The sequence below is a fragment of the Myxine glutinosa genome, chromosome 1 (assembly GCF_964187855.1).
Source record: "Myxine glutinosa chromosome 1, kmMyxGlut1.1, whole genome shotgun sequence".
Taxonomy (NCBI): domain Eukaryota; kingdom Metazoa; phylum Chordata; class Myxini; order Myxiniformes; family Myxinidae; genus Myxine; species Myxine glutinosa.
This window is the reverse complement of record NC_136261.1, coordinates 277230891-277243800: the sequence shown is the minus strand read 5'-3', so window position 1 is coordinate 277243800 and position 12910 is coordinate 277230891. Positions and strand designations below refer to the sequence as shown.

General features: G+C 43.9%; 1 protein-coding gene across 3 annotated transcripts in view; it reads left to right on the top strand.

Moving 5' to 3' along the window:
- Positions 1-784: 784 nt before the first annotated feature.
- TTLL5 (tubulin tyrosine ligase like 5) overlaps positions 785-12910 on the top strand; it is a 232972-nt gene continuing 220846 nt past the window's right edge. For 2 of the 3 annotated variants that reach the window (XR_013620981.1, XM_078766220.1), the window contains exons 1-2: positions 801-873; positions 7248-7752. Coding sequence is in view for 2 of the 3 variants with exons in the window: in XM_078766220.1 (XP_078622346.1) it covers positions 7526-7752 (227 nt within the window). In the remaining variant the exon portion in view is untranslated. Of the gene's footprint in view, positions 874-7247; positions 7753-12910 lie in introns of all 3 variants that reach the window. The other variant, XM_078766222.1, reaches the window with a different exon arrangement.

Here is a 12910-nt window from a genome sequence, read left to right as displayed (position 1 = left end):
CTATCTCCGAAACAGCTGCGTAGAAAATATTGACATGGCTCATTGTAAAGAACTCTCCATGATGAATAACATGTTAATGATGATGTCATATTTCGAAAAGTACAAAACTTCATCCGATTAAGATGAAATTTTTTGAGCGTCATCCATGGATAAATTGGTGGAGAAAAAAAATGACGATGACGTCATCGGTCAGGTGGTTTGGCCGCCATATTTGTTTGAACACAAATGCCTTAAAAACCACTAAGCACACGTCGTGGCGAGGGTCTGCACTCTGATTGCTCTTTATTGTTGCATTTACGAAGCAGCCAAAGCCTGTGGGAGCAATATGTCAGTGCAAACACGTTTTATATAAAACAATTATCTGATTTTAAATATGGAAGCAACGTCGCGTCCTCACACATCTTGTCGTTTCGTATGCTGCCCGTGGCTGCTGGTTGCATCATTTTCTGGAAGCGTGGCTGTGCCGCTGATGCAGTGCCCCTGTTCCGAGGTAGCTGGCACTCATGTTACCGACCTCGGAAGGATGGCAGGCTGAGTCAACCCACCTGGTACTTTGGTCTTCATGCCGCTAATTGCCGACCGTTATGGCCTTCGAGAAGGATCTTTTAACTTGCGGAGGGAAGGGGGTAATTGATGATCTAAGCGGGGTTTAAAGGGAGGGGAAGAATTTAAAAAGAATTGCGTTGGCCATTCACATTTCCAGTTAAAGACCGGAATGCGCAAAAAACCGAGGAAATAATGAAATGTTTTGGGCTCGCAGCGCTGGGGGGAGGGGGGCGGATGAGGAAGCAAAGTGTCCCTGTTGATGAACATTCGGGCACGGCGACGAGCTTCGTCCTGCCGGCTCCGCCGATCTCCCTTCCTGGGTACCTGGTCCGTTCGTTTCGAATTATTTCATTTTTTCATTTCTTAATTCCTGGTCCGTTTACCTGTTCCATTTGTAATATTTCTCTCCATAGCTTTACGATGCGTCCTTGGGCCCTATCCGTTCACACCCGATGATAACCCTCCGCTAAGCGTCTCCCTCGCTGTCCTGGATACCTCGTCGTCCTCCTCGGTCTTCTCCTGCGCCTCATCCTTTAACCTCCACCAGGATCACTGCCCTCCTCTACGATGCCGTTTCGTTTCTTCCATTTAGCCTTCGAGCAAATCTGTGCCTGTGCCATTTCACTGGTTGTTGGTCGACATTGTGAAGTCCGTGTGCGAGGTGGTGCAATTTGTGGTTGGTCGTGATGGTTGTGGTGCAATCAGTGGTGGTCTTGCTGCAATCCGTGGTGGTTGTGGTGCAATTCGTGGTGGTCGTAGTTATGGTGCAAACATTGGTGGTCGTGGTGCAATATTCCTGGTGGTCGTGGTGCAATTTGTGGTGGTCGTAGTTGTTATGGTGCAAACATTGGTGGTCGTGGTGCAATATTCCTGGTGGTCGTGGTGCAATTCGTGGTGGTCGTAGTGGTTATGGTGCAAACATTGATGGTCGTGGTGCAATTCGTGGTGGTCATGGTGCAATTTGTGGTGGTCGTCGTGCAATTCGTGGTGGTCGGAGTGCAATTTGTGGTGGTCGTCGTGCAAATCCGTGGTGGTCGTGGTGCAATTCGTGGTGGTCATGGTGCAATCTGTAGTGGGCGTGGTGCAATCTGTAGTGGGCGTGGTGCAATCTGTGGTGGTCCTAGTGAAATCAATGTGGGTTGTCGTGGTTGTGGTGCAAACAGTGGTGGTCGTGGTGCAATCTGTAGTGGATGTGGTGCAATCGGTGGTGGTTCTAGTGAAATCAATGGTGGTTGTGGTGCAATCCGTTGTGGTTGTGGTGCAATCAATGGTGGTCATGGTGCAATCCATGGCGGTTGTGGTGCAAATCTGTAGTGGACGTGGTGCAATCTGTGGTGGTCCTAGTGAAATCAATGGTGGTTGTGGTGCAATCTGTAGTGGATGTGGTGCAATCTGTGGTGGTTCTAGTGGAATCGATGGTGGTTGTGGTGCAATCCGTTGTGGTTGTGGTGCAATCAATGATGGTCATGGTGCAATCCATGGTGGTTGTGGTGCAATCCATGGCGGTTGTGGTGCAATCTGTAGTGGACGTGGTGCAATCTGTGGTGGTCCTAGTGAAATCAATGGTGGTCATGGTGGTTGTGGTGCAATCCGTTGTGGTTGTGGTGCAATCAATGGTGGTTGTAGCGCAATTCGTGGTGGTCGTAGTGCAATTTGTGGTGGTCATGGTGCAAATCCATGGTGTTAGTGGTACAAATCCGTGGTGGTCGTGGTGGTTATGGTGCAAACAGTGGTGTTCGTGGTGCAATTTGTGGTGGTCGTGGTGCAATTTGTTGTGGTCATGGTGCAATTTGTTGTGGTGGTGGTGCAATCCGTGGTGGTCATGGTGCAATCAATGGTGGTCATGGTGCAATCCATTGTGGTTGTGGTGCAATCAATGGAGGTTGTGGTGCAATCTGTGGTGGTCATGGTGCAATTTGTGGTGGTTGTGGAGCAAACAGTGCTGGTCATAGTGAAATCCGTGGTGGTCTTGGTGAAATCCGTGGTGGTCGTGGTGCAAATCGTGGTGGTCATGGTGCAATTTGTGGTGGTCTTGGTGCAATTTGTTGTGATCATGGTGCAATCCATGGTGTTTGTGGTACAATCAATAGTGGTGGTTGTGGAGTCATCAGTGGTGGTTGTGGTGCAATCAATGGTGGTCGTGGTGCAATCCATGGTGGTCGTGGTGCAATTTGTGGTGGTCACAGTGCAAATCCGTGGTGTTGGTGGTGCAAATCCGTGGAGGTCGTGGTGCAATCCGTGGGGGTCATGGTGCAATTTGTGGTGGTAGTGGTGCAGGTCATGGTGGTCGTACTTTATAACATAAAAGACCAACTCATTTCTCATTACATGTGATACTGTGACGTGCCCGAAGCTGCAGGTAGTATTTAACTGTAACTACTGTCGGCGCAAGGCACCAAGCGTTCCATGATTACAGGCAGGACGGCTGACTTACATATTATCTTCCTCGAAGATATCTAACCTGGTTTTGAATCACAGCTATAAATGGTCATCCTAGTGTTTCACAGGCAGAGTGATTTATCAATGTGTGTGCCGTCCCTCAGGTGGACCTTAAAATGGGCGTCCCGTCTACTTGTTGGTGGATGTTAAAGATGCCAGGGTGTCCTTCATGAAGAGTAGGCGAGCCATCACCGGCACCATGACCAAATTCCAAATTCCAGCCCTAACCTAGGTCAAATGTCAGGCCTGGCCAGCCAGTTAGTGAATGACTTGGGCCAACGTTCCCTGGCTGACCCCACAATGTCAGAATAATTGGGAACATTAAAGTAGGAGCAGTAGTCCTTTCTGAAAGGTCTTTGGATTACCTTTAAAACATCTCTTTTTGCATTTCCAACTGAGCACATACAGTCACGTGAAAAAGTAAGTACACCCCATGTAAAGTTTTGACTTTTTCAACATATTTCAACATACAGCTATTTGATCTTCATTTCAACAATATTGACAGATAAAGCTGATATAATATAACAAATATCATGAAACATTTACATTTTGTAGTCCATTGTATAATTTAAATAAACATAAATGCAAATTTCGCATGTGGAAAAAGTAAGTACACCCTTGGCTCTAATAGGTGGTATTGCCCCTTTCGGCAGAAACAACCTCAAGTAGGCGTTTCTTATAACTGTCTACCAGTCTCTGACATCGACTGGGAGAAATCTTTGCCCACTCCTCCATGCAGAATTCTTTCAGCTGTGCGATGTTTGAGGGGTTTCTTGCATGCACAGCTCGTTTCAAATCCCCCCCACAACATATCAATGGGATTTCGATCTGGGCTTTGACTTGGCCATTCCAGAACCCTCCATTTCTTTCTTTTCAGCCATTCCTTGGTGGATTTACTAGTATGTTTAGGGTCATTGTCATGTTGCAAGGTCCACCTTCGGTTGAGCTTCAACTTACTGACAGGTGGCCTCACATTATCCTCAAGCACCCTCTGGTACAATGAAGAATTCATAGTGGATTCTATGATGGTGAGCTGCCCAGGCCCTGATGCAGCAAAGCTGCCCCAAACCATAATATTTCCACCACCATGCTTTACAGTTGGTATCAGGTTCTTGTGGTCAAATGCTGTCTTTGGTTTTCGCCAAACATGTCTTCTGGTACTGTGGCCAAATAGTTCCACCTTTGACTCATCTGTCCAGAGCACATTGTTCCAGAAGTGCTGGTCTTTGCCGAGGTGTTCATTGGCAAACTTTAGTCTTGCCCTGATGTTCTTTCTGGACAGCAAAGATTTCCTCCTGGTACACCTCCCATGTAGATCAAATTTGTGCAGCCTCTTTTTAATGGTAGACTCATGCACTTTGACATCAACAGTGGCAAGAGCTACCTGTAGGTCCCGTGATGACATTCTGGGGTTCTCAGAGACTTCTTTCCGCATCTTGCGGTCTGCTCTCGGGCTCAACTTGCTGGGGCAGCCTGGCCTGAACAAGTTGGCAGTTGTTTGGAATATTCTCCACTTGTAGATGATCTTCCGGACAGTCAAATGATTGATTTCAAATTGTTTGGAGATCTTTTTAAATCCCTTCCCAGATTCGTAGGCATCTATAACCTTCTTTCTGAAGGCCTCAAAGAGCTCTTTTGATCTAGGCATGGTGACCTCGCACACTTCAACAACAAAGAGTAAGCCAAACTAAATGTCTGAGGTTTAAATAAGACAGGTTCCTCCAAGATCCTCTCTAACGATGTTGTAATCATTTGCACCTGAGCTGGTGCACCTGATTCTAATTTTAGGTATTTGAAGTTGTGATAAATGTAGGGGTGTACTTACTTTTTCCACATGGAAAATTGGCATTTATGTTTATTTAAATTATACAATGGACTACAAAATGTAAATGTTTCATGATATTTGTTCTATTATATCACCTTTATCTATCAATATTGTTGAAATGAAGATCAAATAGCTGGATGATGAAATATGTTGAAAAAGTCAAAACTTTACATGGGGTGTACTTACTTTTTAACGTGACTGTAGATTGTAGAGCTGGCAACCCAGGTACAAATCCCATATACTGTGTTAATTTGTCCATTGTCTGTGAATGCTAATCGACAGTGCCTTCAGAAAGTATTCATGCCCCTTCACCTTTTCCACGTTTTGATACAGCCTGAATTTAAAATTGATTAAGATGTGATTTTTTTGGTCACTGATCTACACATAATAACCCATAATGTCAAAGTGGAATTTTCTTCGAAGTTTTTACAAAATAATGAAAAATGAAATACAGAAATATCTAATTTACGTTGAAATGTTGAAATGTCTTGAGTCGACAAGTATTCAACCCCTTTGCTATGACACTCCAAGTCCCCTTGTGTTTTATACCTCTCCCCCCCCCCCCTCCCCTTCCCACGCCTCCTGCCCCCAAGCCCTCTCCCTCCCACACTTCTCCCTGCTCTCAAATGTTGTGGTTGTGTGCTTCCCCTTCTCTCCCCATCTTGTCTTCCGCTCCCTCTTTTTGTATATTTTGTTTGTCTGGTTGGTTTGTTTGTGAAATAAATGTTAGCTCTTTCATGAGCCTCGATGCAGTATACCAAAAAAAAAAAAAAAAAATATTGAGCACAGGTGCATCCAATTTCCTTTGGTCATCCTTGAGATGTCTCGACAACTTCATTGGAATCCACCAGTGGGCAATTCAATTGATTGGACATGATTTAGCAAAGAAACACCTTTCTACATAAGGTCGCACAGTTGACAGTTCATGTCAGAGCAGAAACTCTACCATGAAGTCCAATGAACTGTCCGTAGAAATCCGAGATAGAATTATGAGGAGGCATAGATCTGGGGAAGGGTATACACCAAATTCTAGTGTTGAAATTCCCAAGAGCACAGTGAGCTCCATCATTAGGAAATTGAAAGAATAAGGAACTACCTGGACTCTTCCTAGAGCTGGCTATCCGACGAAACTGAGCAACCGGGCAAGAAGGTCCTTGGTCAGGGAGGTGACCAAGGACCCAATGACCACTCTGACAGAATTACAGAGTTCCTCGGCTGAGATTGGAGAACCTGCCGGAAGGACAACAGTCTCTGTGGCACTTCACAAATCTAGGCTTTATGGGAAAGTGGCCAGGCAGAAGCCACTCCTGAGAAAAAGGTACATGACAGCACACCTGAAGGTTGCAAAAAGGCATGTGAAAGACTGACTATGAGGCAAAATAATCTGTAGTCTGATGAGACGAAAATTGAACTCTTTGGCCTGAATGCAAAGTGCTACGTCTTGCGGAAACCAAGCACAGCTCATCTCGCATCTAACACCATCCTTACAGTGCAGCATGGTGGTGGCAGCATCATGCTATGGGGATGCTTTTCAGTTGCCAGGACTGGGAGACTTGTAAAGATCGAGGGAACAACGAAGGAAGCCAAATACAAGCAAATGCTTGAGGAGAACCTGCTTTAGAGTGCAAAAGACCTTCGACTGCGGCTAAGATTTATGTTCCAACAGGACAATGACACCAAGCATACAACCAAAGCAACACTGGAATGGCTTCAGAACAAGAACGTGAAAGGCCTTGAGTGGCCCAGCCAAATCCCAGACTTGAATCCCTTTGAGAATCTGTGGAAAGACTTCACGATTGCTGTTTGACAACGCTCCCCATCCAACTTGCCAAAGCTTGAGGAAATCTTCAAGGAAGAATGGGAGAAACTCCCCAAATCCAGATGTGCAAAGATGATACAGACATACCCAAGAAGACTCAAAGCTGTAATCGCTGGCAAAGGAGCTTCTACGAAGTATTGACTCAGGGGGTTGAATATTTATGAAAATTACATATTTCTGCATTTCATTTTTAGTTTGTAAAAAATTCTCAAAAAAAAATCCACGTTGACATTATGGGGTGTTATGTGTAGATCAGTGACAAAATAAAATCTCAATGTAACCCATTTTAAATTCGGGCTGTAACACAACAAAATGTGAAAAACGTCAAGGGGTGTTAATACTTTCTGAAGGCAATGTTCCAGCACACATGTCCTTCAATGTCCTTTTTCTGCATGTGATAATATACAAGCTTCGCCACGAGCCTTAGATCACAATTAAAAACGTTTCTACGACATATCACAGTGATGAACACAAAGAATGAGTGAGTGAAAACGTGCTGAGTCATCCAAACTGGTCAGTAATGGGTATAGTGTCGAAGGAACAGTATATATGGTTATGATTTGTACCAATATTAAGAGCTGCTCATTAATTCTGCCTTCTCATCATTTTGTTTTGCAGTTTCTTCACTAAAGGCAATCCTCAAGGATGGATGCCAGGAATACGTATGCACAGTACACTGAATTCTCCATCTGATGACTTTAAGCATCATCTTTGTGAAGAAAGGAGGACTCTCTTCTCTCATGCTCCTGAGGATTGGTGGCTCAAATATTTTTGGTAGAATTTTCTAATTCGGTGAATTTTAGGGAGGTAATTTGTTTCTTGCCAAGATGCGTTTGGCAATGGTGGCTCCTGTGGTTTCTCATTGTTTTGCTACCGAAAGAGGTTAGGCAGGTTTGATGCACTCCCGAACCAATCCTGATGTGACCGGGTTTAGCTTGCAAAACATTTTCGGTTGGAACTTGAGATCCAATTATAAAACGGAGAGACAAAGACTCGGCCCGCTCAAAGGAGACGGACAGAAAGGTTGGAGGAAAGGAGGCATGTCCAATGAAAGCATCGACGTTACATCTTCATCCTCGTCATCTTCATCACCATCTTCTTCATCATCTGCTGAGGAAACTGAGTAAGTCTGCTCATGAGATTGCCAAGCTGTGGATGTCGGTGACGGTGCAATACATGGTGATTATTTTAACGTATGATTGAGGAAGTCAGTATATGCTGCCTTCATGTTCTACACTCAGTTTTATTTGGTGAGTTTGTGATAAACATAGGAAGTTACCCTGAAAATATTTAGGAATGATTGTCTTATCGTTGTGGTTTATGACTCAGGCCAAACTAGTGTATTTCTTATTTTAGAGTAGAACTTTATTGGATTAATTACCTCCACCACCATAAGTACGGCAGATAGGTGAAATATTTGGGAGAATTGTGACTTTGACGATACAAGCACGCGAGTTGGCACACAGTTAGAGTATGCCCGAAGGAAGATATTTGGCTATAGGGCCATCGCAGATTTGTCTTGTGACAACAATGGCGGCCATTTTTCAAAAAAGGACAAATCTGCGATGGCCCTATAGCCAAATATCTTTCTTAGGACATACGCTGACTGTGTGCCAAATGACATGCTTGTGTCATCAAAAGCACAATTCCTGCACCTATCTGCCATACTACAAAGGTGGACGGAGGTTATGTTTTCACCCCTGTTTGTCTGTTTGTCGATGAGCAATATATCTCAAACAATTATGTATGGATTCAGACGAAACTTGGTGGACAGGTTGGGTGTGTTGCAAGGAAGAATTGATTCAATTTTGGTGAAGATCCGGATGCAAGTCCGGCCAATCAGTGGGATACAAAATGTAAACCGCTTCCGGTTCCTCCGGCAAGGAATTCAAACCCAGGCTTTCAAGATTCAAACCCAGGCTAGAAAGTTTAGAGGCGAGTGTGTGTACCTTTAGGCCATCCCGTCACCCCTTAATATTTGGTGAGACCACATTTTTCATGCAATACAGCAGATATCCATTTCTAAATGCTTTTCTGCAATTTTGGAGAAATTCCATTGAGAGGTTGCTCCATGAATCCTGCAATGTTTCCCATAATTCATCTTTTGATTGTGGTTATTTTTCGTTTTTCTGCCTGTCCAAATAATCAAAGACAGCTTCTATGATTTACATGGCATGACTTTGATGGGACCATTCTATTAGTTGTAGAGTTCCTGAATCTGTTTTCCTTTATAAATATGTTTTATCGACATTTCCAGTGTGTTTGGGGTCATTGCCGTGCCGGGCTAGAAAACAAAGTTGTTACGAATCAGCCTCCTTCCTGATGAAATACCATGGTGGATTAGGGTCTGCTTGTACTTGTCAGCATTCATTCTTCCTTCAATTCGCAGCATCTATCTATAATTCCAGTAGTGTGTGTGTGTGTGTGTGTGTGTGTGTGTGTGTGTGTGTGTGTGTGTGTGTGTGTGTGTGTGTGTGTGTGTGTGTGTGTGTGTGTGTGTGTGTGTGTGTGTGTGTGTGTGCGACCGCTGTTTCTCGACAACTACCGGTCCGATATACTTGAAACTTGCCAGGTATATTGCTGGGGACCCGAGGATGTGCCTTTTCAAGGTTTTAAATTAATCGGACAAGTAGTTACCGAGCTATGGCGATTTCTTTACCAAACTCCGCAAGCCGTTCGCTTTGGACCAAACCATTGCATGTAAATAGAGGGGGGGGATTGTCACCGTACTCGCAAGCCGTTCGCTTTGGACTAAACCATTCCATGTAAATAGAGGGGGGGGGGGGGGATTGTCACCGTACTCGCAAGCCGTTCGCTTTGGACCAAACCATTTCATGTAAATAGAGGGGGGGGGGATTGTCACCGTACTCGCAAGCCGTTCGCTTTGGACCAAACCATTTCATGTAAATAGAGGGGGGGGATATAATTTTAGATATATATATAGTACGGGCATGCCCTAGTATCACTAATGCTAGCAGCAGAAATACATCCCCAAACCTGAACAGAACGTCCACCATGCTTCACAGTAGGCGTTAGGCACATATAGTACATCTCACCAGCGGTGCAATGCCAACTTTTGAGGTACCGGAGCCCTGCAAAAATGTGTCTGCTGTGATGTCATCGCCAGATCTTATCGACCGTCACATCAAGTTTTAACATGACACTAACCATATGAGTCCTCAAAATTATTTTATTTATGATAAGCAAAAGATTCTCTCTCTCTCTCTCTCACACACACACACACACACACACACACACACACACACACACACACACACACACACACACACACACACACACACACACACAGTATTGGTAGTTCCTAAACTTTAATATAATTTATAGGATTTCATTTAAATTGCAAACCCCAAAACATAGTTTACTTACCCAATCTAAGAACCTTAACCTATCTGAATGGCAGATCCGCAACCTCATTATGGATCCACATCAGTCGATTACCTACATCAGTAGATCCACAACCTCATTATGGATCCACATCAGTCGATTACCTAAACCAGTAGATCCACAACCTCGTTATGGATCCACATCAGTAGATTACCTACATCAGTAGATCCACAACCTCGTTATGGATCCACATCAGTAGATTACCTACACCAGTAGATCCACAACCTCATTATGGATCCACATCAGTAGATTACCTTCACCAGTAGATCCACAACCTCATTATGGATCCACATCAGTCGATTACCTACATCAGTAGATCCACAACCTCATTATGGATCCACATCAGTCGATTACCTACATCAGTAGATCCACAACCTCATTATGGATCCACATCAGTCAATTACCTACATCAGTAGATCCACAACCTCATTATGGATCCACATCAGTCGATTACCTACATCAGTAGATCCACAACCTCATTATGGATCCACATCAGTCAATTACCTACATCAGTAGATCCACAACCTCATTATGGATCCACATCAGTCAATTACCTACATCAGTAGATCCACAACCTCATTATGGATCCACATCAGTCGATTACCTACATCAGTAGATCCACAACCTCATTATGGATCCACATCAGTCGATTACCTACATCAGTAAATCCACAACCTCATTATGGATCCACATCAGTCAATTACCTACATCAGTAGATCCACAACCTCATTATGGATCCACATCAGTCGATTACCTACATCAGTAAATCCACAACCTCATTATGGATCCACATCAGTCGATTACCTACATCAGTAGATCCACAACCTCATTATGGATCCACATCAGTCGATTACCTACATCAGTAGATCCACAACCTCATTATGGATCCACATCAGTCGATTACCTACATCAGTAGATCCACAACCTCATTATGGATCCACATCAGTAGATTACCTACATCAGCAGATCAACAACCTCATTATGGATCCACATCAGTCGATTACCTACATCAGTAGATCCACAACGTCATTATGGATCCACATCAGTCGATTACCTACATCAGTAGATCCACAACCTCATTATGGATCCACATCAGTCGATTACCTACTTCAGTAGATCCACAACCTCATTATGGATCCACATCAGTCGATTACCTACATCAGTAGATCCACAACCTCATTATGGATCCACATTAGTAGATTACCTACATCAGTAGATCAACAACCTCATTAATATCCATGAGTATTGAAGGAGATGTCAGAGCAGATAAACATGATGTTAATATACAGTACAGTCACGTGAAAAAGTAAGTACACCCCATGTAAAGTTTTGACTTTTTCAACATATTTCAACATACAGCTATTTTATTCATTTCAACAATATTGATAGATAAAGGTGATATAATATAACAAATATCATGAAACATTTACATTTTGTAGTCCATTGTATAATTTAAATAAACATAAATGCAAATTTTGCATGTGGAAAAAGTATGTACAGTTGTACACCCTTGGCTCTAATAGGTGGTATTGCCCCCTTTGGCAGAAACAACCTCAAGTAGGCATTTCTTATAACTGTCTACCAGTCTCTGACATCGACTGGGAGAAGTTTTGCCCACTCCTCCATGCAGAATTCTTTCAGCTGTGCGATGTTTGAGGGGTTTATTGCATGCACAGCTCGTTTCAAATCCCCCCACAACATCTCGATGGGATTTAGATCCAGGCTTTGACTTGGCCATTCCAGAATCCTCCATTTCTTTCTTTTCAACCATTCCTTGGTGGATTTACTGGTACTAGGGCATGCCCGTACGTGGGTGCAATGCCCGTACGTGGGTACGTGGGTACGTGGGTGCGAGTACGGTGACAATCCCCCCCCCTCTATTTACATGAAATGGTTTGGTTCATGAAATGTTTTGGTCCATTCGCAACGCCAAAGCGAACGGCGAACGCTTTACATGAAATGGTTTGGTCCATGAAATGTTTTGGTCCATTCGCAACGCCAAAGCGAACGGCGAACGGCTTGCGAGTACAGTGACAATCCCCCCCCCCCCCCCTCTATTTACATGAAATGGTTTTAATTAGTTTTAAAACATAGTTTAACGCCAACATAGCGGCAACATAGTTTGCCAACGTGAAATAAATGAATACGCTCTCAAATGTGCCGTCCGAGGCAGAGTGTGTTCGCCACGTTCGGCACACGCGATAGCTCGCTGCTCTCTGATTGGTTGAATCGTTTTTTGGACATAGCTCGGTAAGTAATTGTCCGATTAATATGAAACCTTGAAAAGGCACATCCTCGGGTCCCCAGCAATATACCTGGCAAGTTTAAAGTATATCGGACCCGTGGTTGTCGAGAAACAGCGGTCACAGACAAACAAACAAACACACATACAGAGATTACTGGAATTATAGATAGATGTTTAGGGTCATTGTCATGTTGCAAGGTCTACCTTCGGTTGAGCTTCAACTTTCCGACAGATGGCCTCACATTATCCTCAAGCACCCTCTGGTGCAATGAAGAATTCATAGTGGATTATATGATGGTGAGCTGCCCAGGCCCTGATGCAGCAAAGCTGCCCCAAACCATAACATTTCCACCACCATGCTTTACAGTTAGTATCAGGTTCTTGTGGTCAAATGCTGTCTTTGGTTTTCGCCAAACATGTCTTCTGGTACTGTGGCCAAATAGCTCTACCTTTGACTCATCTGTCCAGAGCACATTGTTCCAGAAGTGCTGGTCTTTGCCTAGGTGTTCATTGGCAAACTTTAGTCTTGCCCTGATGTTCTTTCTGGACAGCAAAGTTTTCCTCCTGGCACACCTCCCATGTAGATCAAATTTGTGCAGCCTCTTTCTAATGGTAGACTCGTGCAATTTGA